The sequence below is a fragment of the Lolium rigidum genome, chromosome 1, assembly GCF_022539505.1.
Source record: "Lolium rigidum isolate FL_2022 chromosome 1, APGP_CSIRO_Lrig_0.1, whole genome shotgun sequence".
NCBI lineage: Eukaryota > Viridiplantae > Streptophyta > Magnoliopsida > Poales > Poaceae > Lolium > Lolium rigidum.
In genome coordinates, this window is record NC_061508.1 from 291,424,397 (window position 1) to 291,449,613 (window position 25,217).

Below are 25,217 nucleotides of genomic sequence, written 5' to 3' on the forward strand. Positions count from 1 at the left end.
CCGGCCAGCCCGAAGACATCTCGCACCTGTTCGTTGGCTGCCCCCGCCTCCGCCCCTTGTGGAATATCATCTCTCCCTCGGGCGCCCCCGGGCCGATGATGACGTGTTGGGCCTCCTCGATGCTCTCTCTGAAGACTTGCCCCCCATGCACCCGAAAGCGCGTAACACCGCCATCCTTGCCTTGCTGTGGTCCATCTGGAAATCCCGGAATAGAATGGTCTTCGACGCGGATCTTATGTCTACCCTGCGCGTGCTGGATATGGTAGCCGACCACCTCCGCATGTGGATCGTCCGCGCCCCTCCCAGTGTCGACACGAGCCCCCTGCTAGCTTGGTGTGGATCTATCTCTTAGCCCCTTAAACACTTGTACCCCTCCTCTAGCTGCTCCCCTTCGTGTTGAGCGCGGTATGCCGCCTCCCCGACCCAGGATTGTTGGCTTACGCCCCCCTGGCTTCGCACCCTTTGTAACCCCCGTTAATTAATGAAAACTGAGTTCAGGTGGGCGATCGCCCCCCGTTGATTCTTCAAAAAAAAAATGGATGAAAATCTTAATTGCTACTTCACTTCTAACTAATGAAGCGTACGAATCGCGATACAAATCAGTTGGTTGTAAACTAGATTGAGCATTTGAGTTATTTTCCAGCTAGCTGAGAATTAGTAAATTCGTAAAAAAATATGTTCAATAAAAGAGCGAAAACATGTAGTCACCACTTCTCTGTCTCTTTGCTTTTTTTCGATAAAGTCTGTCTCTTTGCTTGTGTCGAAGTATACAAATTTCATCGCAGTGCCGCAGTATTTAATTATTTATGTGTACTAGTATAGTAATCACTGTCTACTTGGTGTTTTGGACGCAGCTTAGTTGTCCAATAATCAGCAGGAGCTCAAACCAATGATGAATTAGCAGGCACCGGGCGCAAAGCCGACGGTCTTCTTGCCGAGGTCGAAGAGCACGGCGTGGGTCTTCTGCTGCGTGTTCCCGATGATGCCGACGCTGGTGTCGTCGCCGTTGGACGCAAACGCCAGGCACACCTGCGCCGGCGTGACCGCGAACATGATCCCCGACGCGTCCACGTCGAGGATCGCGCCGCCCTGGAACACGAGCGACACCGCCGGCAGCGTCGCCTCGCTGATCCCCGTGAAGTCGTAGCACGTGTCGAGGATCGAGAACGCCGGCGCCTTCTTGTACCCTTTCGCCGCCATGGCCTTGTCGAACGCCGACGACAGCGCGGCGTTGGCGGTCGCCGGGAGCCGCGTGATCACCGTGCCCGAGTCCACAATCGTGCCGCCCGTGGAGAAGACGGTCTCCGGGATGGACAGCTGCTCCCCGCCGACGCGGATGCCCGTGAGGCCAACGAAGTAGAACGTGTTCCCTTTGTCGGTCAGCATGGGCGTCAGCTTCGCGTTGGCCGGGGCCGCGCCGGGGCCGAAGTCAAGATGCCCCGTCGTCCCCGACGACGACGCCGGGAGGCAGTACGCGAAGGCGCCGCCGTACTTGCCGGACGCCTGCACCGTCAGCGACGTGCTCCCGCGGCCGAGCCCCATGAGGCCGGCCGCCTTCCCGAACAGGCCGCTGTTCTTCTCCCCGCACCCGAACCGGAACCCCTTGATGGCGTCGTGCGCGATGGTGAGGGTGTCCTGGGCGTAGAAGCCGACGGTAGAGGAGCCGTCGCCGTACTGGAGGCCGTACAGGCAGTGCCCGCCGGAGCAGCCGCTCTGGTCGAGGTCGGCGCAGGCGGGGTCCGCGCAGGAGATGTTGGCGTAGGTGGACGACTTGGCCGGGTCGAAGAGCGGCTGCTTCTGCTTGTAGCACTTGACCACGCAGGGGCGGCACTGCACCCACGTGGTGTCGCTGCCGGTGTCGAACACCACCGTGTACGGCGATGCCGGCGTGCCCAGCCCGATGGTCACCACGTAGTTGCCCGTTCCCAGCGCGCGCCCCGATGACGCCGGCAGCGACGGGGTGGAGGAGGACGTCGAGTGCCCTGCAGGGTTCTTCTTTAGGGCTGCCTGGACAGGTGCAGTGCTCTTCGTCAGTTTGTCTGTCGTTGTCGCGGACGCACGGTGCTGGATCGACTCGACGCGGTTCTGGTCGGCGGCGAGGATCTCGGCGTGGGACGGCGGCTTCCCGTGCGCGTCGGCCAGAGGGGAACACGGACCGTGCCGGTGGACGATCCTCATCCTCGCTGACGTCGCGGCGTTGGGTTTGTGCTCTGTATTTTCAGGGACATGTTCGAGCTAGTGTTAGAAAATTCAGGAAAAATTCAAAATTTACCTTTTCTTGCGGAATGCTAGATAAAATTCAGGATGGCAGTTAACTACTTGTTCTAGTAAATGATTTCTTGAATTAGAGTTGTAATAATCGATGAAATCGAGCCATATGTCATTGTCACACTCAGACTTGGTCATGTAGCTAGTGGTCTTGCATTGTCAGCTTGTCACTCTAACTACCTGGTCATGTTCGACCAGACAAAAAAAAAACGGCAGTAATAGACAACACAGGTATGTCTGCTCACTTTCAGCTATTCTTGTGAAGTAAACATATTTTTTTCAAGTTACCTACTTTGAGCTGTGAATGACTTATCTAAAGTTGCACTCCAGTTTTCACCAGCTGCCGCCACATGCTCAGGAACTTTGTAAATTTACTTGCATGGATTTTCTCTCATTTCCTGAGTTTCTTATTCAGCAGTTCTTAAGAGCATGTCTAACAGGCCCCGTATTTTTTCGCCCCTTAAAACGCGAGTAGAGGGCCCTGTATCCGGTTTTCGCCGGCCAAAAACTCGGGCGAGCTAGCAGACCCCGTATCGGGGTGGGGATACGGGGTCTGCTAGCTCGCCCGAGTTTTTGGCCCCTCAAAACAGGGTTTTTTGACAAATTGCATATTAGAACCAACACACCATTCACATAAAATAAATGTTTTACATCACACAATAATCATCTTAATTATTACAATAATGTTTGTCGGAAATGTCAACAAATGTTCTAATGGAAGAATTAAACAAATAACAAATGTTTCACACATACAACAAATAGGAAATGAATGTTCCACACATACAACAATGGAAAATGAATGTAAAAACTCATTGGCCATGCAACTGCCAATGGTGATCAATCAGATCTTGGGTGAGTTGGTGATGAGTCTCGGCATTTTCAATGCCTCGATGAGCTGCAAGAAAAGCTTCAAGCCGATCGGGGTTCCTCTCGGGCTGCACTCGGGTGCCAACATTGTCATAGAAACATGGCAAGTTTAAACCTCTTTCATCTTCAATGATCATGTTGTGAAGAATCACACAACATGTCATGACATCAACAAGAGTTTCCTTGTCCCAAAACCTAGCAGGACCCTGACAATTGCAAACCTTGCTTGAAGGACACCAAAAGCTCTCTCAATATCCTTGCGGCATGCCTCTTGATTTCTGGTGAAGCAAGCTTCCTTTCTTGTCAAAGGCCTGTCCTTTTTCTCTTTTATGGACTTGACAAGGGTTGCATAGTTAGGGTAAATACCATCTCGTGAGATAGTACCCCATGGTGTACTCATTGTTCATAACTTTGTAGTTACAAGGTGGAGCATCACCCTTAACTAGTCTTGCAAACAAAGGGGATCTATTCAAGATGTTGATGTCGTTGAGTGTCCCCGGCAATCCAAAAAAAGCATGCCAAATCCATAAGTCTTGAGAGGCCACAGCTTCAAGAACAATGGTAGCATCACGGCTTTTGCCACAATACATGCCATGCCATGCTTTTGGACAATTTTTCCATGTCCAATGCATGCAATCCAAACTACCAAGCATCCCCGGCCACCCCTCTTTTCATTGATCTCCATGAGCCTTTTTGTATCATCCTCATTTGGAGCTCGGAGATACATCTCTCCATACAACTTGATCACCATCTTGGCAAACATACGCACGCAATCCGTGGTTGTTTGCACACCAATGCGAAGGTACTCATCGGTATAATCTGCTGGTATACCGTAGGCAATAACCCTCATGGCGGCAGAAATTTTTTGGTATGGGCTAAATCCCATGACTTGGGCAGCATTTCTTTTTTGCTTGAATAGTCGCAATTTGCCTCGCAATCTTTGACGATTTTCTCGAACAAAGTCCTACGCATTCGGTACCGTCTACGGAAGAGGCGGGGAGGATAGGTCGGTACCTCGGCGAAATAATCTTGCATCAGTCTGCTCGTGGCCGAGCGCGCGGTTCCGCGGAATGCACATACGCCCCATCACGGATCCTTTCCGCTGATCCAGCAGCTTCATGCGGTCCTCCGTTTGCTTCAATCCGAACAGGAGCAGCATCATCTCCATCTCATCGTCGTTGAGCAGCTCGTCGATATCCGAATCGCCGGAATCCGACGACGACCAATCGGTGGTCGTCGCGTCCAAATCCGCCATGTGCACATCCTCCGAAGCCATCTACCACGGTGTACCATACATCAGCCCCAAATCCGACCAATTTACCGGCGGCAACGAAGAAGAACGCGGCGGAATACTCACCGGCGGAGAAGACCACGGTGGGAGGGCGGGCGGCGCGCGCGGAGGGACGCGGAACTTCGGCGGGGGAGCGGCGGAGGTGCGGCGGGCGTCGAAGAACCTCGACGAGGCTGGGCGGACGGCGGAGGGGCACGGATCTGACGGATTGCGGCGGCGGCGCGCGGGTGGCGGCGGCGGCGCGCGGGGAAAACGGGTGGGGGGAACCGAAATGTCCGCGCGCGCTTTGGAATTGGGATGCTGGCTTCGCCCACTATCCCCGCTCCCACCCCGCACAAGTAGGGGCGAGGACCCGCCCCGTACTCGAAAACAGCAAAAAATGATTCGGGGGGCGTTTTTACGGGGCGTGCTAGACGGCCGGGTAGAGCCGAAACCCTCAAACCGGCGGTTATTATACGGGTTTGCCCCTTTTACGGGGTCTGTTAGACCTGCTCTAAGACCAGGGTTGTCATGAGAAAAAACACACTTCAATATCACTCTATTGTGTCATTATGTGTATCTAAAACTATAGAAATCAAACCACACTTAAGTAATCCAGATAACAAAGAATCAACACACGAGCCATCCCAGCATGATCGGAAGCAGGAGCTAGCTACTAGTCAACAGAAGAAAGCAACCAGCCAACTTGATGATGGATCATGGATGTGGTGGAGCTGGGCCAAGGAAGGGGCTTAACCTTGTGGCGCGGCGCAGGACGGGCCGGGGAAGAGGGACTCCACGTTGAGCAGCACGCGATCATCACCGGAGCTCCCCACCTCAGCACGAGCAGCCCCGAGCCCGAATGCCGCAACAACGGCTGCGGCAGCGACCAGGCGAACGAAGCAGCCATGGCCGCGGCGGCGAGAAGACAAGACAGCAGCGGCCATGGCAGGATCGCACAAGTGGCACCGTCAGGTAGTGGGGCGGCTTGGTGAGTGGAGGGTGAACACAAACGATCACATATATATAGCCTGGGGCCGGCTGCTGATACGATAGGAGACGTGCGCACTGGCTGTTGCTTGGCGTTGCCTACCACACTACTCCGGTCTCCGGCAGACTCTGCTGACCGGCGTCTCTGTACGTGGACCTGGAGGAACAAGTGCAAGCTTAACACTGGAAGGACGAGGTCGCCACAGCCACTGATTGAAACTGAAATCGTGACGGCATGTCATCCTTCATCCTTGCATCTAGGGATGAGTTATTGGACGCTGCAGGGTTGCTTTCAGATGGCTACAGACCTGTATTTCTCCTATAAATGATGCTAGAGTACCCGGCCAACCAGCCCATCCAAAGGGGCAAATCAATCTGGGTCACACGTTTGCCTCTGTACAGTAAATCTTCTATCCCACTTTTCACCACAGCCGTTGAATCGGTCAAAATGTTTCTCACTCCTTCGGCTTTGGAAAGGCTCCATGACGCGTGGGACCGGCCATGTGCGGGCCCCGATGACGAGAGGCAGACACGCCCGTTCCTTCAGTCGCCTTGTTTTTCCTCTCCACAGGGCACGGGTGAAACCCTAGATCGCTCCTCCAATCCCCGGGCCTCATTTCCACCCAATCCCCCTTTCTCCTCTCTCCTCCTCTCCAATGGTGGCGCGCCGCTCTCCCCGGCATGGAGACGGACGGGAGACCGCACGCAGGCGGGCTTCCGTGCGGCGGCGCCGCGCCGGCTGCGCACGGCGCCCTTGGCCGCCGCGACCTGCTCGCGCCTCCCCGACGCCGGCGGCCTCTCTGCGCATCCTCCTGCTGGAGGCGAGCTGCAGGAGAGCAGACGGGGCCGGACGGGACAGCTGCCGCGCGGCTTCCATCCCTTACCTCCGCGGCCCTTCCTCCTCCCGCACGTCGTCGTCGTGGATCCTGCCGGCGGCCGCGCGGTTTCCAATCTTCGTGGAGGGCGGGATTTGGAGGCTGCGTCGTGGAGGTTGCAGGCCGGCCGGCTGCCACGCCGATCACCATGCCTTCCCGCCGCTCTGCTGCCCTCCTTCCAAGCCAGCGACAGGAGAGGTTGCACGAGTCTGGGAGGCGGCGGCATCGTCCTCCACCGCCTTCAGACCTTGTGCTAGGCGCGGCTGGAGCCCTTCAACCTTCCAGCACGCTCGCATCTGCTGTCCAACCGTAGGAGGATGGCTCGCTGCGGTGGCGGACCAACCATCGGCGGAGATCGAGCTTAAGCTCTGATGCATTGCTCAAGCTCTGATGCATTACCGCATCTCCGCCCAACCAGGCGCGCCGCTGTCTCTCTGTCTAGGTGCTCGTCTCCGCGCTGCAGTCTTGGTCGTCTCCAACTTGTTAGCCCCATCTACGAGGACCTTGTCTACTGCTACCTCAAACGTAAGCTGCTATACACTTTTTTTTCCAGGTCTTCTACTTATATCGATTGGTTGGTTCTGCAATTTCTATAGACAAGGAGAGATGCATTTGTTGAGATGGTCTTGATGCATTTGTTCAGATGGACCTGATGCATATTTCGAGCTTGGAGTTTCTTGTGTATATGCAGGTGAATTCTTAATCATGTGAGGCCTTTGATGGATCAAGCTCCCACAGTCATTCCTGGGTTAAAGTAATGCGGTATTGCAACTTGTTGTCTCACTGAAATTCTTGCTATTGATGCTTGCATGAACCAATTCGAGGGTGGATTAGTACATATATATGCTATAAATATTCAACCTTCCGGTGCTTGTTAGTCAAATATATATGGATAGGGTTTGTACGCTGATCTTGGAGTTTTCAAAGCCTTCTATAAAATTATTAGCTAGCTACTTCAGTGACTAGGCGGATTTGCATGCGTTCAACTTGCTCTTTGTTATTAGGCTGCTTCTTTCAGGGTTAATGTGTGAGTTCCTCTTTTCAATTTAGGAACTCCACCCTATGTGTAAATGTTTTTATTTATTTATTGCCCTTCCTCTTCCCATTAACTCATCCCTAGCACGAAGAGGTTTCCCAATGCTATTGCTTCCAGTCAGGATGGGAGGCTGTTATTTAGGAAGTGTTCATGGTACCAGGTCTCCTTTGACCAGACCGTTTCAGAATGCGAACAAGGTAATAATAATCCTTATGAAAACACACATAATATTGTTTTAGGTTCTACGAATTTGTATCTTATAGCCACATTTGTGTTATGGCCAGAACATACCATTTCTTTGTTCCGAGTAAGCTTCATTTTCATTATTTAGCAGTGCAATGCAAAGAACTCTAATTTAAACCTTACAGGTCATACTATTCAAAGCTTTCCAAAGAAACAGTGAGCTTGGTTGTAGATAGTCTATTGAAAAGATAGAAGATATGGTATCTTGCAAGCAAATGTTAGCACACCTGTAAGTTGTGTTTAGTAAATTTTGACTTTCTATTGTGTGATTACTGTTCCCTTGATTGACAATCTCAGTGCGTGCTTTACAGATTGCTAATTAATATTGTAATGCAATCTTGTACTGTCACACACACTTTCTTTTAAATTGCTTAAATAGATATCAAAATGCATTTTTGTATTATTTTAATTACTAATATTCATCCTGTTTTGTCAGCCTGGAAAGATGAAGGGAAGCTTCTGCTGGTCAAAGATTCAGACATTGGACACACATATCATCTCCTACGACTCTTGTCACTCTGATGATCTGCAGGATGCACAACAGGTGTTTGAAAACTGAGGTGAGGTCTACATATTCCATAACCTCTGCTTTCTACGTATGGGTTTGGGATTTGAAGTTGCTAACCAGTTCCATATTCTGTTAAACGTGTGCATTGATTCAGTCTTTTGTGTTAAAATATATCTGCTTTGACCCAGAAACCCTGATGAAACGTGTGCAAGGTTGTGACAGCTAATGCACCACATCAAAACTAACCACACCCGGTCGCTGCAGGAGCTCCGATGGCGGCGGCGGACGGATTGGAAGGGGACGGCGGCGAGTGGGGGAGGACGGACTGGATGGTCCAGCGATGAGCAGGGCCGCCTACCGCGAGCTCGAAGTTACTCTCTGCGTCACGCGATTGGAAGTACTAGGCGGCATCGGACACGGCGACGACGGTGTAGGAGGGCGGAAGCGGCGGGGAGTGGGGGTCCTCATCTGACCAGTCGTTCGGCCGACCAAGGCTAGGAAGGCAGCCGTCGGCGACAAGGATCTAGATTTCGTCAGGGAGCCCTTCCCCACCTACGAGGCGTGCACGAAGTGGCCGAAGCGCTACCAGCGGCGCCCGTGAGGTAACATGTCCTTCCTACTGTTTCCATTCCAGATCTCCAGCGCTCACTCGGTTATTTTTGTGTTAAATATTTTCCATCTCGTGTTGTGTTTCGCGCAGGCCAGATGAGGAGGAGGACGTCAAGGCGCGGTGTCACTACCGCTGTGTGCAGATCGACAATATAGTCTACATGCTTGATGACGATGTGTATGTCCAGGTACTGAACAGCTCTGCATTTTTTGCTCTCTGACTTTTGTGGTTACACTTGCATCGAGTAGCCAAATGTTGCTTAACACGCGGCGCCGCTGCTGTGGAGGCCCGCTCTAGGAATGACGGTTGGGCCCATGCTTGCGTGGGACCATTTGTTTGAGACAGTGAGGGTACGTGCTCGCGTCGCGCCACTCCTATAAATGTTGGTAGAATACCCAGCCACCCCGGACCTGACCACCGGATGCACATGGACGGTGGCTGCCGAGGCACTGGCACGATGGCGGTGGCAGCGCGGGGAGGCCGGTGACCTCGGGTGCTGATGAGTTGTTCACTTGCAGGTGCAACCAATCAGAAATTGGGGAGTGCTTTGCTACCATATCTAAATTGGAAAGAAAAACCAAGGTACTGATTTATTAAGCGTAGTGTCCCAACTACTACAAAAGAAAGGTACAAATGTAAATACATAGCTGTTAGTGTTAGTGCTGACTGTAGAATTTCTTAATCCCAGGCCATAGGTTGTGTGCTATCATTTTTCTGGAACACTAGCCTCTAATACTTTGACAACTCTAAATCAGTCTTTCAGTTTAGTTTGGTGGATCACATGCTAATATACCATGGAAAAGATTATTATGCATGCAGTTTTGTTCGAATGCATCCAATACTTCTGTGCACTGAAAGTTCTACACACATCTATTTTCTAGGTTGCGAACAACGGCAGGGATGCCATTGCTAAAGCCTATTCCAGCCATTTGGTGAGCTCATTGTTGACAACAAGGCTATGTTGTACTTTGAAAACGGAGCCACATTTTGCAAGTTTTGGTGACTCTTCAGAGTTCTTCATTGATCCTGGTGGCACACTGATAGCCTGAAATTTTATCCTCTTGGCAAGAACATGAGCAACCATCCTTACCTGTCGAATTCTTGCGGAGCAATGCTGCCAAGGTAACCATTCACACGTGTTGCTTTTTAGAGAGCTTGATTATTACAAGGTGGGAATTCATTGATTCTGATCCATAATATGCAGGGCCCTATTGTACTACTTGTCTTGCTTGTTCTTTTCGCATTTATATTCTACGAAGAAGCCACACTGCTGATCCATGAATTATATATGATACATGTGCAAAATTCTATGGTTCTGAGAATTGCTATTTTGGTTGTACAGGATTATGTTCGGTGGCCGCCCCCATGTGTTATGTTCTTTTCGCCCCTTAGATGATTATTTTGCTCATACTGAGTTATGTGGTTTTTCCGTGTTGGGTTGGTTGGTATGTCCTTGCTTATTTTTGATACAACACATGCGTGCTTATAATGAGAAATAAGGCTTACATGAGCATGGAGGATTACTGGTCGGTGTAATTGGACTACCTGGGCATCAAGGCGTCAAGTATAAATGTGCAGAGAAGGACGAAGAGCACATCCTTGAGCAGTAGTTCAGTGATGCCTGGTATGTCTGTTTATGTTGGGATAATAAAGCTTTGTTTTAAGGAATTTGGACGGTGTTGGTGGATTTGAAATGGTGGAAGGAGAAATGAAGCTGAGGCCGTGTGCCCATGTCAAAATGTACAGCCGAATATCGAGGTTTATTTTCTTTCTTTCCTGGAGGTGCTTTTGCTTTTTCTTTGAAAGACTACTGGAACCTGTGTTTCCCCTTAACAACCAATTCTTAGTATTGAACTACGTATTTTGCTATCTGGTCCAGTGACATTTTATTCACTATTCATTCGAAGAAGATATGCCATTGGTTGGGGTGACATAACGGCATGTGTTGCAGCTCGATGAGTCGGCCCAGCCAGGTCATGCTCCCTGAGTAATACTGCTTTTATGCTTCTCTTTTGAATTTCATAAATTTTATAGATGTATGCTTGTACCTGAAAGGTAAGATTTTGATACAAAACTAAACCTTTATTAGGAAACCCCTTGGATAAATAGGTAATCTTGATGGAGGAACTATTCCTACCCAGGCTATTATCATTTTGTTTTGTGCAAACAGAGATCCAGCGCTAGAAATATTCTTGATATGGTCAAGGTTCTGTTCTCTGTAGATGAGGAAAATCTTTTGAATCAACATAATTGATATATATTCCCATTTTAATAGCATAATGCTTAGTCATATTGGTTGCCTATACTTGCTATGTATTAACCGGTTAGTTAAATAATTCTGATGACATCTCTGCTCTATGGGAATAAAATAGAATTGTAGGAGTTGGCTCTCACATGAGACCAATAAAATAAGTATTTTGTTTAGTTTTTTTCTGCCTTGTTTGCTTACTGGAACAAGCATCATATTATTGATTTATGCCTTGTTTGCTTCAGGCCTTCTGTTATTTCATACGTTCCAATGAACCTGAAGAATTGATATTATGTATCCCTCTTCTGTTATTTTCAGCAAACAATCAAAGTTTGATCATAGTGTAGGTCATATGCTAAATAGTTTGTTGGTTGCATCTAAACTCATGAGACATCTGTTGGCGATTCAAAATTTAAAGTGAGTTTCAAACGATTCTGTCCAATAAAGTGTATACCAAAATGAAATTCTTTATGTTTGGCTGAGCTAATGGACTTAAATTCAGCAAATAGAGTTATTCTGGTCTGACTTTACCCACACAATATGTTATATGCTGATATGTGATTACTTTGTTTTCTATACATCACTTTTGTTGGTGGAAGCTAGCAGATTTTTGGCATGTATAAACTTATTGGAAAACCCTTCTAGGTATGCATAGACTGAGTGTGCTTGGATCCAGGCCACCTCTCTTGGATTCCTATCAAGAGCTCGGCTTACGGCACAGCTGTTGACCAAGCGAGAGTTTTTGTGATGAGCCAGGTGCGCTCCTGGAAGAAAAAGAGGACGACACAAGGGAACCGTCGCCGCGTGGATGTCGCAGTGCCTCCCACACGGTGTTATTGTGGTAGCATATCATCGCCGCTCTAGGCGACCCCGTGGTGCTAACCACATGCGTTGTCGGAACATCCATTCGATGATTCTGCCTATACCCACCTGTAGCTTGGGAGTGTGTCGTCTCAACTGGAGCCTGAAGCACGCTACACGGTAGCAACCAACATTGCTATCCATGTTGAATATTGCTGCTGCAGGTTTGCTCAACCTCCACATTTTTGTTTCCCCCCTCTTGTGTACTATATTGACTTTGTTTTGACCTCCAGGCCTTCTACAGACTACATCTAATCTCTTTCTTTTCTCATCATGCAGCAGCCAGGAATGCTGGGGATAGAGGTCGGTGAAGACCTTGCTTGCCTGTCGAATGAACCAACTAATGAGAAAATCAAATAAGCTGTCCAGGGACTGGTTGTGGTAAGTGTACACTATTTGAATCATCCAATTGTTGTTTTAAAGTTGATTGCCTTAATCCACTGTTTCTCCTAAAGGACATGAATATGGATTCAATGAAAGACAAACACTATTTGCTTAGAAACGTTCCTGTTGTTTTTTCGTACTTTTTAGTTTGCGTTGTTTACTCTTTGCAAAACACTGACTGTCTTCTGCTCTTTACATTTTTGAGGTTTAATAACAATTTGCCTCTTGAGTTCCACATAACCTTGAACTGATGTGCGTAAGTGCTCATACCCCACCACTAAGTTCATATGTATAAATCTGGTGGGTTGGAGTTTGCTGTGAAAGTCCTGAAAAAACATGGAGGACGACGACGGATTAGATAGTGCAGAGGAAAATAATATATGGTGCATCTGGCCTATCCCACTTTGCCATTTTGAAAAAGAAACAAAATCTATCTGTTAATTTGAGCGTATGTTGAATATAACAATACTCAGTTTGGTGCACATTTCTGATTTTTATGGTACTATGTGATAAGATTTCTGAACTTCAATTTTACCATAGAGCACAAAAGCATATAATAAGTTATATGTATACGATCAGGTTCATTTGTGATTCTAAAATAGGGACCTAATTTATTTCTCTTGCTCGCTATAATTAACTAGAAACATATATTGCTAATAATAGGAATTTCTGTTGAAACTCAGCTCAAGCTTAATAAACATTGAGAGCAGTGATGTTTTCTTTTATTGTCGAGAGTGCGGAAGAAATCTGAATAATCAAATTTCAAGGTTAGAGTTTTCTTTCAATATCCATCTCCACGGTTTTCCATATACTTGTGTTTGGATGCCATGCCACCTTAAGTTAAGTATAATGTATGTATATATCATGTTGCATGGTCCATCCAGTGACACATGTGCAAATATAAAGTTTCATCATGCTACAACGCTTCTTGAGAGAAAAGAACCAGACTGATTCGGTATTTTTTTTGCAGCTCAAATTCCATATTGTTTTCAGGTTGTTCTTCACTGCTTTGTGTTCTTCAACTTTCTGTTCAGCCCGATACAAAAAAATGCATTGTATTGCTGTACGATATACCTCTGAACACAGTTCAGCTAAAATGTCGCTTGGACAGAGCACTATTGTTTCTTGTTTTTGTAGAGTTCTTATTACGATTCCCTTTTAGGTGTATGAAACACTTCTTTTCAATTTCAAAAGCAGCTGTGTTGGGTATTTGTGAATGGTGGCAGCACTACATGAGGGTATGACACTCTGGCAATTGGTTTTACTCCCTTCTCTATTTTGTATTGTTGGATATATTGACGTAAGTATGATACGATTAATAATGACTTAGATCTATTGGTAAGTTCTTGGTTGGCCTTTCCTTTCTCACTCCATCTGTGTGTTGATTTGATAACTACTACAACATGCAGGTATAATGTGTGGGCAATTTTTTCCTTGGTTCTTCAGGCTGCATTGCAATAGTTGGGGAGGTGTTGGAGAGGAACGGGAATTGTATAACTGCAGTCTCCTGTAATCATCCTCCCTAAACTTTGGTGTGTCATTCTTGCATTTGTTGTACTGAACTGAAGTTTTAATATTGTAGTCCTCGGGTTTTAATTAATTCGGAAACCTAAATTGTATACATACTGGTGTTTGTTCTATGCTTTTTAGTGATGATCCTAATGTATATTTACTGGAGAATAATAATTTTACTTCACAAATGCTTCTTATGAAATAAGACATCGGAGTAACAGTAGGTATATTTCCTTGATCTACCGATATTCCTTGTTTGTTGAAACATGTGGTTTGTTGACATACAATGCATTCTTCGCATCAGATGATTCAGGGGTTGAAGTAGCGTGTCTCTCCTATGCAAATCATTTTTATTACCCTTGTACATATGTTTCCGTTTAAATTTTCTTTGTTTAAGAAAGCACTTGCTGTAGCATGTCCATTTATCTATTTTCCTATTTTTCTGTTCATTACATTCGCTTATGCTCCAAGATGCAGCTCAAAATACTTTTGTTTGTGTTGTGTCCTCAATCCGAGCATATTTTGAAGTGGTTGCTTTGAAATTTTACTTTCCTAAAAGAACGGACGTCCACCAAATTTATCCTTTATGATATATCATAATCTGTGGTGAAGCTCCCTAAACACTTTCTATATGGCCTAGGGTGAGATAATTGTCATCATGCATCTAGAATGAAAATGGGATGCTCATATATTTCCATCCTTTCAGGGCACTCCATTTTCTATTTGTATTATATATATGCACCCTATGCTAATAAAAGGTAAAAGCAGCAAACAAATTAATGTAGATTTTAATGGTTCCTGCTTTTCGGGTAATTGAAATTATTTTGTGTGTGTTTGCTTTCCATAGTTAATGTCATGTAGATTACTGGGCTCTTGTGCATTGTAGGAGATCGTGAATGGCAGAATTAGGTTACAGATAGTGTGAGACTGTGAGCTAATTTGGAACATCTTTTTTGCTTCACCATGTAGTACCTACCTTAGTTTTGCTATTTCTCAAACTTTATGATACTATGGTCCTTTGTAACTGCAAAGGGAAATCTACAAATAATATGTCAAGTGCTCGAAGTGAATATGTAAATTGAGTTAATTTGTGGTATTACGTAGGAGCTTATATAACTAACTAAATTGAGTTAATTTGTGGTCCTTTGTAACTGCAAAGAGAAATCTACAAATAATATGTCAAGTGCTCAAAGTGAATATGTAAATTGAGTTAATTTGTGGTATTACGTAGGAGCTTATATAACTAACTAAATGCAGGCGTGCCAGAGGTGCAGTTGACCACAGCTGAGTACCCCAGTGCGCTTACTTTCGCTCATGTCATGAAGAGACTGGCGGCCTGCTGCCGAGGGAGGTGACACTGACTGCGCTGAGCGGATGTCATCTGAAGAATCATACGGTGGCTTGCCATGCACAGCACCGTGCTCGGTTTACCTTGGGCTCATCATCAAGGACGATGGCAACAATCAGGCCTGATCTGGAGGCGGTGTGGTCAGCGAGTCCTCTGTCGAAGGAGGCGAGGACCAGCATGAGGTTTCATAACTTAAAATTATTCAGTAATTAATCTTCAAGAAATGTATTAAGAGCATAGTGTAGAAGTTCATGATTGTTTGACTCAGTTATGGCAAATGAAGCAAATGAGTTTTTCATGTATTCTTGTTTGTAGCAAAGTATAAGGGCAATAATTTTTTCAGATAGCTTATTAACATTTGTTAAACAGTGGAGATGTTGCTTGTTCCTTCACCATACCACATGATGGAATGATGTGTTGCAAGATATTTAAGTACTTAAATTTCGAGTTAATTTTTAATATTAAAATAAGGTAAAACTTATGGTTTAAATTCCGACTTGATTTTGCCATTTGCGCGATAGCGCAACGGGTCATCTAGTGCTACAGTAATTGGAGAACACTGACTCTTCTCTACGGCGAGCGCTGTCCACATTACAATTTCTAACGTGCCCTGAAGGTCTGATCTATGGTGCTGCGACCAACCTGCTTGATGCCCTCGCTTGCCGGTAGCCTCGCCACCGTACACTGGCTGTCGATTTCCCCGCGCCCCGCTGCCGCTGCCGCTGCATGTGTTTCTTAAACCAGCCAAAAGATATGCTAATTAAGATAGAATGGAAACATAGATTGATCTAGGGCACGTATCCGAGGTTAGAGTTTTGTTGGCACGGATTTAATATGCCACCACATGTATGCAGCTCATTGCCACGTATAATTTCTTTTTTAAAATGTTTTATCTTGAATCATAAGTTGAAATTCACATTCATTTTCACGATTAGCTTCTTAGCGACGAGATCTTCGACGCTAGATCTCATATTAATATATTTTAATTATATAATTTTTCAACCTAGTTGACATATTACAGTCATTTGATCACTTGGTTGCCAGGTTAAAATCAAATGATTGACATGTTGTTTAACTTTGCTATCACCCATGTAAGCTTTGTGTGATGATAATGCCACCCTTTACGTGATTAGACTGAATCAAATATCCACTCTCTCAACATGTAGATCATTGCTATGAAAAAACATGTAAACATTATTCGATAACTATATACAATTTGAGTAGTAACAGTTAACTAGTAGCTGTTAGCTACAGTATAATCTAGCAATTGGCATTTTTTCGTCAAAACCTATTAAGATGAGATCTTGTTTTAAAGCCCTCGTCTATACAAACATAATAGTGAAGACGGAAGTAAATTGGTTTATGAGTGTGAGAGAAAGTTTATTTTGAATTTCCAGATTGTGAAATGATTTCTTACAAGCATGTAAGCATGTATGCATGTCATTGACATCTCCGCTCCTTATAGAACCTAAGGCTAACACCATGCATCATACGAAAACGTGATCCAATGCACGTTCTATAAGTACAATTACCGAATTAACGTTGATTAAGATAGAGGGCCGAAGCCAAAGAAATACGAACTCCAACACGTAGTCGGGCTCATGAAAACATGCGGTTTTGCTAGTTCTCCGTTAGAAGAGAATTAGGGAAAATGATTTTATGGGACATGTTTCACAACTTCACTTGCGTGGGGCCTGAAACATGTGTCAATTATTGGAGTTGGTCCACACAAGTGATTTTGTGACGAGGTCACACAAAATTATTTTTCAAGAATTAGGTTAGAGCACGGTCACATCTAGAGCAGATTTACAACATGATTCGTGCATTGTTACAAATGGATAAAAAAATGAGCCTTTTTACCGTTGTAAGTGGGTCGCAACTGAGGAAAAACTTATGACTATTGATTTGCATTCTGGTTCGTGTTAGCGAGAGTTGCAAGTGACCGAGAATTAAGATGGGAAACATAGATCGATTAAGATTGAAGGGAAACAGAGTTGCAGGACGGAAGCAAAGAGCGCAAACAAAGTCCAACAGGTAATCGGCTCATGAAAACATGTGGTTTTGGTAGTTCTTTTTTGACCGAGAATTAGCCTAGAGCTCGGTCCCCTCCGAAGCCGTTAGGTTTACATTGTGATTCGTAGTTATGTAAGCTACATGTGGGTCAGAAATGTGTTTTTTACCATTGCAAGTAGGTTGCAAGATAGCAAAAGATATTTGTGACTATTGATTTGTATCCTGGCTCATGTTTGCCGTGAGTTGCAAGCGACCGCGAATTTAGCCAACTCTTGGTCGACCAAGAATTAGCCGCTTCGGAAAACACAAGCGCTAGCAATACCACAAAGAGTGGATTTCTTTCTCCGAGATGAAATTCAGCAAACACACTTGTCGCCCTCGGTGATGTATAACTTAGCCCCCTCTTTGGTATCATGATAATGCGAGAGGGCATAAGTAAAGTGAGCTTGAAGCTTCGAGCATTCCTCTGCTTCACAATCTTCCAAGCAACAAGAAAGGTGATGGAGGCACACTAGCCTCACAAGAGGGCTGATGACTGTTTTCGCACCTGGCAAGCTAGTAAATAAGTCATTACATGTGGCACACCATTTACGTCCTTATGGACAATCCAAATAATTTATGCATTACCTTATATATGTATTCCTCTTACACTCTTCAACCTTGTTGTACCTTTGAGAAGTCGAAATGCGCTCCACAAGCACACTCAACTCAGCCTTATCTAACTCACACCGTTTGTTTCTGAACGCGTTGTTTGCTATGCGGCGCTTAGGGGTGATAAGAGCGTGTCGAGAATTCTGCGGAGGCCGATCATCATCATTTTCGGCAATCCGATGTTGTTAACATTAGTGTCTCTCTTGTTTCATTTTGGTTTGCTTTGTTGAGGCACAAGTAGTTATACCGTGTGGCTACTATACTAATATAACAGGTCAAAAAAATCTAGAGGACCATATAATTTTTTTTTATAAGGAACTTTTTGGACAGCCTCAAGTTTCTGAAATCAGGCTCAATTTGGATGATATTCCAATGATTGATGCTGAGGTTGCCCAAAATATGACTATGCCTTTTTGATGGCGAAAATTAAGTTGGTTGCCTTTGAAATGGCCCATAATAAATCTGCTGGGCCAGATGGCTTTCCTATTGAATTTTATCAAAAATTCTGGGATTTGATCAAACATGATTTAAAAACGCTTGTTGATGATTTTCAACAAGGAAAACTTGATTTAGGAAGACTGAGTTATGGTGTTATAACTTTAGTTCCAAAGTGTGAGGACCCTACTGATATAAAGAAATTTCGGCCCATATGTTTGTTAAATGTAAGCTTTAAGATTATCACTAAACTACTCATGAACAGGCTATTCCCCGTGGTGGATCTGGTGGTCTGTCTTACCCAGACCGCCTTTTTTTTTAAATAGATATATTATGGAGGGAGTTTCGATTCTTCATGAAACCCTTAATTCTCTTCATACAAAAGAACGGTCTGGGATTATGTTTAAAGTTGACTTTGAGAAAGCATATGACAAAATTAAGTGGCCCTTTGTGTAACAGATGCTCAAACTTAAGGGTTTTTCTGATACATGGTGTGACTTGGTTATGAAGACTATTACTGGAGGAAAAGTGAGTATCAAGGTGAATAATAGTATTGGTACATACTGTGTTACGCACCAAGGCCTGAGGCAGGGGAGTCCTCTTTCCCCCTTGCTCTTTGACTTGACTATCGATGGATTAGCAATTATGATGGATAAAGCAAAAGATGGTGGTTTAATCAAAGGCTTGATTCCCGACTTGGTGGATAATGGATTGGTGCTATTACAATACAATATGCGGATGATACGGTTTTCTTTTTGGAGGATGATGTTTCTAGTGATCAAAATTTCAAATTCTTGCTTGCATTTTTGAGCAAGTTTCTGGGCTTAAAATTAACTTTGACAAGAGCGAGCTACATTGTTTTAGTGATGCTATTAATAACAAAGATCAGTATGAACTGGTATTTTCCGGCTCTACGGGGAGGCTCCCTATTAAATACTTAGGACTCCCTGTAGATGACAAGAAGCTGTTAAATAAAGATTGGAGTGGAGCGGAGGAGAAAATGAAAGGGAAGCTTAGGTGTTGGCAAGGTAAATTAATGCCAATTGGGGGAGGCTTATTTTGATTGAAACTAGCCTAAGCAGTATCCCTCTATATATGATGTATTTCTATCCCTTACCAAAAGGGACTAAGAAGCGTATGGATTTCTTCATGGCTAGATTTTTATGGGGTGAGGATCACGGGATAAGAAAATACCATCTTGTTAAGTGGTCAGTTGTGTGTTCACCAAAAGAATGTGGTGGTTTGGGAGTGAAGGACTGAGTATGAATGTTGCTCTTCTTTGCAATTGGTTATGGAAACTTGAGACTACGGAAGGGATGTGGCAATCCATTCTTTATAAGAAATATTTAGCAAGTGACACACTCTGTGGTGTGGAGGCCAAACCTAGTGGTTCCAGTTTTTGGCGTGGAATCCTGAAATTTGGGACCTTTTCTTCTTGTTTTGCGTTAGAAAAATTCGGGATGGAAAGCGAACTCGTTTTTGGGAAGATCGCTGGATGGACAATGAGACTTTTGCAACTAGGTTTAAATATTTGTTTGAAATCTGTGAATTAACAGAAGTGACAGTTCATAGGGTGCTTTCGAGTAACTTTGGTTGCCTTAGTTTTAGAAGAACTCTAACCGGGAAAGTTCTACAAATTTGGATTCAAATGAGAGATCTGTGTAGTGGTGTGAACCTATCCGTAGGCAATAAGGATAGTTTACTTTGGAATTTGGATCCTAAAGGTTTTTCAGTTAGATCCGTATACACGGCTCTGAAATGGAGTATTTTAGGCTTCCCTTTCAAAAAGCTCTGGAAGATTAAGATACCCGCCAAGGTCAAAGTATTCCTATGGTTGGATATTCGAAAAAGCATTCTCACCAAAGATGTGCTACATAGAAGGGGCTGGAAAGGGGATTGGATGTGCCAGTTTTGTGGCTGCGATGAAAACATATCTCATTTGTTGTTATCATGCCCGTTGGCGCGATATATTTGGAATATAGCTTCTTGTGCCTTTGGATTTAAGAATAAACCGAGACCGGTTCAACATTTGTTTGGGCCTTGGATTAAAAGTTTTCCAAAAAAGAATAGATCGAATATTTATGTTGGTTCTGCTGCGATTTTATGGTCGATTTGGAAAACCCGCAACAATGCTTATTTTAGGTCTATTAGACATGTTGATCCACTTACAGTGATTAATATGGTTTGTTAAATGATGTCCTCATGGGCAATCTTGCAGGTAAAGGAACCAAAACGCATTGCACTCAGCTGGGGAGCCAAGTTGTTCATGAGATTGTCATGTGAGGTGTTCCGAGGGTCGAGAGGATGGAGGCCGGTGGTTCTGAGATTGACATAATGATCTGGAGAGGAAACACAGCCCCTGATGTGTCAAAAAAAAAAAGCAGACTCTGGCTAGTCCCCCCTCCCTGTTGTGTTCGCTCTTGTAGCTGTTGTCTGGAGTGTGTAGTAAAATAGGTTTCGGGCTTATGGCTGGAGCTGTCTGTAATAAGTTCTGAAGTTTTTTTTTTCTTTTTCTGTTCGATGGGCTGGTTTCTTTGTTTCTTTTCTCGCATTTGTTGTAGCGAACATATAGGTTTCTTTAATGGAAATCAGGGAGAAACCCCTTATCTAAAAAAAAACTAATATAACAGGTCGAAAACCTGTTTCGAGGAAATGCGCTCTAGAAACACACTCAACTCAGCCTTATCTGACCGCTATATCGGCGCTGCTGTTGGTGTCCCAATCACTCATATTTGCCCCCACACTGTTTATAAATCTTGTCATGAATTCGTGCTAAGTTCAGCTAGCGTGTGGGCTTTAGGAATTGGGATGCGTAAACTTCACTATCCACGCATGTCCCTCTCGCGCCAACGACCGTACTTGACGTCGTAGTGCCGGGGCCAGCGCAACAACATCATCCTAACTTCCTCTGCATCCTGATCGAGTGGTTCCATCCCTGCCAGCTGCATGATTGCTGCCTATGCTTACCAGTTCGCCGCATGAACAGTTTTTTCTCTGTATAATTTTCCAGATAATAAGGCAGCATGCCAGCATGCATGGCCGAGGCACACCAGGTTTGAAGTCTTACATTCTGGAGTCTGACCACGGAACGACAATGATCAGCGCGCATGCATAACCGCATATCTACATTCGGTCATCGGCGCCTTTTTCCTCGAGAATATTGGCCGCCGGCACTATAAGAGCATGTCTAGCAGGCCCCTTATATTTCTGCCCCGTATCTGGCTGCTTTTTCGCCCCGTATCCAAAAGTTGGCAACGAAAGAGGCATTCCGTCTAGCAGAACCCGTATTTCGCCCCGTATTTTCAAAAATAAAAACCCCGGGAAGTTCGATTTCAATGAATCATACTACGGATTTCATTGATCATACTACGGATTTCATTGATTCTACATCCAGAATGCGCGATCCTACTCGGGAGGTCGACTAGGTACGAGTCCGCCTCCGCCTCCGCCTCCCGCAACTCCGCCTCCTTCGCGGCGGCGATGGCCGCCGCCACCTCTTCCTCGATTGCCCTCTTCCTCTTGGCGTCGTCCTTCGAGAACCGCCGTAGCTCCTTCAACAAGTCCGGGGCCTCCTCGTCATCGCCGGCGAGCGGAGCTCTTCTAGCGCCGGTGCTCCCGCTGCTCCAAGCCTCTTTCGCCCAGCCGGCGGCGCTCCCGGCTGGCGCGCCACTCGTCGAACTTGAGCCCGCTCATCGGCTTCATCGGCGGATCCTCGATGAACCGGCGCCCGCCCCGCGCGAAGTCGATTAGCTTTTCCGGGACGGACGCGGCGCCGTTGTAGCTTGCGAGGCCGCGGCACGGCCGCCGGCGGCGGATCTCTTGCATTGCCGCCGCCACGCTCCTCTACGGTGTCCCGGCGAGCGGGATCGCTTCGATCCGCTCGCCGGCGATGCCTCATCGCGGCGGCGGGAGTCCATCCTAGCTTGGGGGTGGAATGCGGCGCGGGGAGCGGCTAATTGCTCGCCGGAGCAGGAGGAGGAGGCGGCGGCGCGCGGCGGAGCTAGGGTTGCGAGTGAGGGGTTAACCCCTCACTCGCACCTGCGCCCACTATATGTACGGGGCGAAGGGGCCGATTTCCTGGGCCCCGTATTCCGCCGAAACGGGGCGGCCCGAATACGGGGCCTGCTAGACGGCCCTAACCGCGCCTGCCCCGTATGTCGCCGGAATTTTACGGGGTGGGCGGGTTATACGGGGCCTGTTAGACATGCTCTAAAGCCGTTGCTACATCAGGAACACCACTAGCAGAAGCGACTACGCATGCACCTTCTCCCCACGCCTAAGGGTGCAAGTGGACACGTCCACGGATTTGCCCGCGTTACCTGCATCAGCCGCAAATGCACAGTGCGGGCCTTGCAGGTGCCTGCATCCGCTAACGCGATTGTCTGCAGAGCCCAGCAGGTTTTGCAGGGAGGTTGATCCTGGTGCTCCGCTCCGGCAGGATGAGCTGCTTCTCCCTCTAATTCAATTGGTGCTCCGCTCCGGCAGGATGGGTTGCTTCTCCCTCTAATTCAATTAGGAGGATCGTTTAAGTTAGCTTGTAAGTGTAACTCATGGGTGATCAGACATGCGAATTTGCCTAGCCCTATGTCGACAGCTTACAGCTTAGATAATCAAAATTTCACTTTTGCAAAAAACCACTAATACATTCTAATTGTTTTAAATTTGGGCTTGAAATCAAATTTCAAATACATAATCTTGTCGCCGTCAATCGTCTGGTCCATCGACAGAGTGCTTCCCTCGTGCGGACGCCGGACTGCAGCGGACGTGCACGAGCTCGAGGACGCCAACATCGCGGACGCGCAGGAGCTCGCCGGTGCTGGACGGGGCGGCTCGACCAGGCGGCCGGCCAGCCTGCTAGCCCCACTCACTCTTACGGGCGCGTTGCTCCCGTCGTCGTTCTCCCCTGCCTCCGCAGCTCCGTCACCGTCCGCCGCCGCGGAAGAAAGTCCTCATCATGTTTGGGCCCCGCCTCGCCGCCGCGGCTAGAACTGCGCTAGCTGCACGCTGCCTTGCCGCCGCGGCCAGGTTCCCGTCCTCGACGTAGAGCCCTCTTCGTCGTCGAGCAGGACGCCATAGCACCGGTGAGCGCGCCCTCCGCCCACCCTCCTGCAGTTCACTGAAAATGTTCCATTACCTGAACCTGAATCCACATGCAAATGACCAATACCTGAAAAGGTTCAGTATCATTGTCGTCACCCGTGGCTTGGCTAAAACCATGTAGCATCACATTCAGAGTTTCAGACACATGCTTTACCATATCAGTCTGTCCGAGAAAAAGGGCAGTTATGCATTCTGTATGTACCTTAGGTGTGCTTGGTGCCTCTGTGAATGAACTCTCTCCGTTTGCTATAACTTCAGCCTCTTTATTTTATAGCTACACAAGATGCAAAAGAGTTGAACTATTAGTTCAAGGGGAGGGTACTTGATCTCAACTCAATTCCAGCATATGATGATGAACCTGGTGAAACTCAATTCCAGAGAATGCATACTGAAGTTCTTCACTCAGTATATAATCAGGCCATTCTTCAGGAAAAGAAAAGAACAAGGGCAAATTATGGCAATAACACAGATTTCAGATAAGAACAAGGGCTGGATTTGGACTTGTGGGCAGGATGTGGTAGGTCCCTAGAGAGAGAGATTGTTAAAAGAGGCTGATTTATAACTCCCAATGGCCAAACCAGGCCGAAGAACACAGGGAGCAGCAGCCTCACGTCATCAGATAAATCTCAACAACTACTCTGTCTCTTGTTTTGGTATTAATGCTTGAAAATATTCACATCATGTATTAATATTCACATCAGAGTGAAAATGAAAAAAAATGAGCATGGTATGTGGTAATCATGTGACTCCTATGTCGTAATGATGCTTAGCCTTGCCATCTATCAGACAGCTAGATAGAGTGGCCTTGCTGTTGGCAAATGAAGCTGGTTTGCGTTATAAGTTCAGTTTACAGGGATGACACTTCCCTTAGTTTCCTAACAGCAACTAAATAGGCATAGTTACTCTGCGTTCTACGACTCTATAGCTTGGGATACAAACTCACAGCTTGACTGATTTTCCCAACCACAGAACAGAACAATAGTATAGACAGCATTATGTGCGGCAAGAGAGTGAGATAGTGGTCAAACTCAGATAAAGCTCATGGTGCAGTTTGAAAGAACATCGTATGGCACCTCTTGCAGTACCAAGAGCGCCTCCACCAGATTACCTGGGAGCCCGCCGGATTCGTCTCCTCTCTCCGTCCGGCGTCTTCTCCTCCTCGTCCATCCCCGCTGTCTTCGGCATCTCCTCCTCCTTCCCCGCCGCTCCCGGCATCTCCTCCTTCTTCCCCGCCGCCCCTGGCATCTCCTCGTTGTCCTCCATCCGCAGGTGGCGCCGGGAACAGCGCCGGCTGGCCGAGGTGTATCTGAGGACGACGGGGAGGTGCAGTCTGGGGAGGGAAGGCGAAGACGACGGCGGAGGCGCTGGGCGACGCAGGTGGGGACGAACGGGACGGCGAAGACGGAAGACCTACGGTAGTGAGATAGCGAGGCGGGCCGAGCCAGCGGGCCAAGAAGGTAAGGTGGAAATTGTCTGCACGGCCCGCATATACAAAGCAGGTTGTCCGCGACTCCACTAATCGTTTTTTTGGCGGGGCGGCTAAGTGGGCCTGTGGAAGCCTGCGTCCACCTACATCCGGCCACGCCATGCAAGTAGCTCTACGCATTTGGTTCGACCGCATCACGGATTAGTGGAACGATGACGCAGCTGTCTGTCAACGTAGCTTGCTCGTCTTTCCAAGCCGGCCGGTTCCTTCCATTGGGATGCAACGGTCGGCGTTGCGGCCGGAATGGAACCTTCGCCCTTTCAGCTTGGCTACAACGCACTTGCTCACACTTGCTCCGTCGCTTGTCTTTGCAGGTTTCCTCCGCTCAGTCTGGACCGTAGCACCAGAGCTCGTTAGGGCATCTCCAATCGCGCAACCCAAACCGCGTCCGTGCGTCCGTTTGGGTCGAAACGGACAAAACCGCGGCCCAGCGCGGGGACGCACCGCAAAAGCGGACGGCCGCGGCCTCCGGAACGACGCAAACCCGGCCCAAATCCGGGCTAGGTTTGCGT

The 25,217-nt window shown here is 46.9% G+C and overlaps 1 protein-coding gene and 2 long non-coding RNA genes across 3 annotated transcripts; 2 read left to right on the forward strand and 1 right to left on the reverse strand.

Annotated features, from left to right (window-relative positions):
* Window positions 1-746: 746 nt before the first annotated feature.
* LOC124683916 (aspartyl protease family protein At5g10770-like) lies at window positions 747-5,548 on the reverse strand. The gene is made up of 2 exons (XM_047218336.1): window positions 5,163-5,548; window positions 747-2,210 (listed from the first exon to the last, which is right to left on the reverse strand). Exons 1-2 carry the CDS (start codon window positions 5,350-5,352, stop codon window positions 898-900), a joined length of 1,503 nt encoding a protein of 500 aa, XP_047074292.1. The 5' UTR covers window positions 5,353-5,548; the 3' UTR covers window positions 747-897.
* Window positions 5,549-8,686: 3,138 nt separating this feature from the next.
* On the forward strand, window positions 8,687-10,146 carry LOC124683917. The gene is made up of 3 exons (XR_006996860.1): window positions 8,687-8,854; window positions 9,549-9,789; window positions 10,010-10,146. It is a non-coding gene; the product is annotated as an uncharacterized LOC124683917 (long non-coding RNA).
* A 1,746-nt stretch (window positions 10,147-11,892) lies between these two features.
* Window positions 11,893-13,119, forward strand: LOC124683918. Its single transcript, XR_006996861.1, has 3 exons — window positions 11,893-11,940; window positions 12,056-12,157; window positions 12,824-13,119. It is a non-coding gene; the product is annotated as an uncharacterized LOC124683918 (long non-coding RNA).
* The last annotated feature ends 12,098 nt before the right edge of the window (window positions 13,120-25,217 follow it).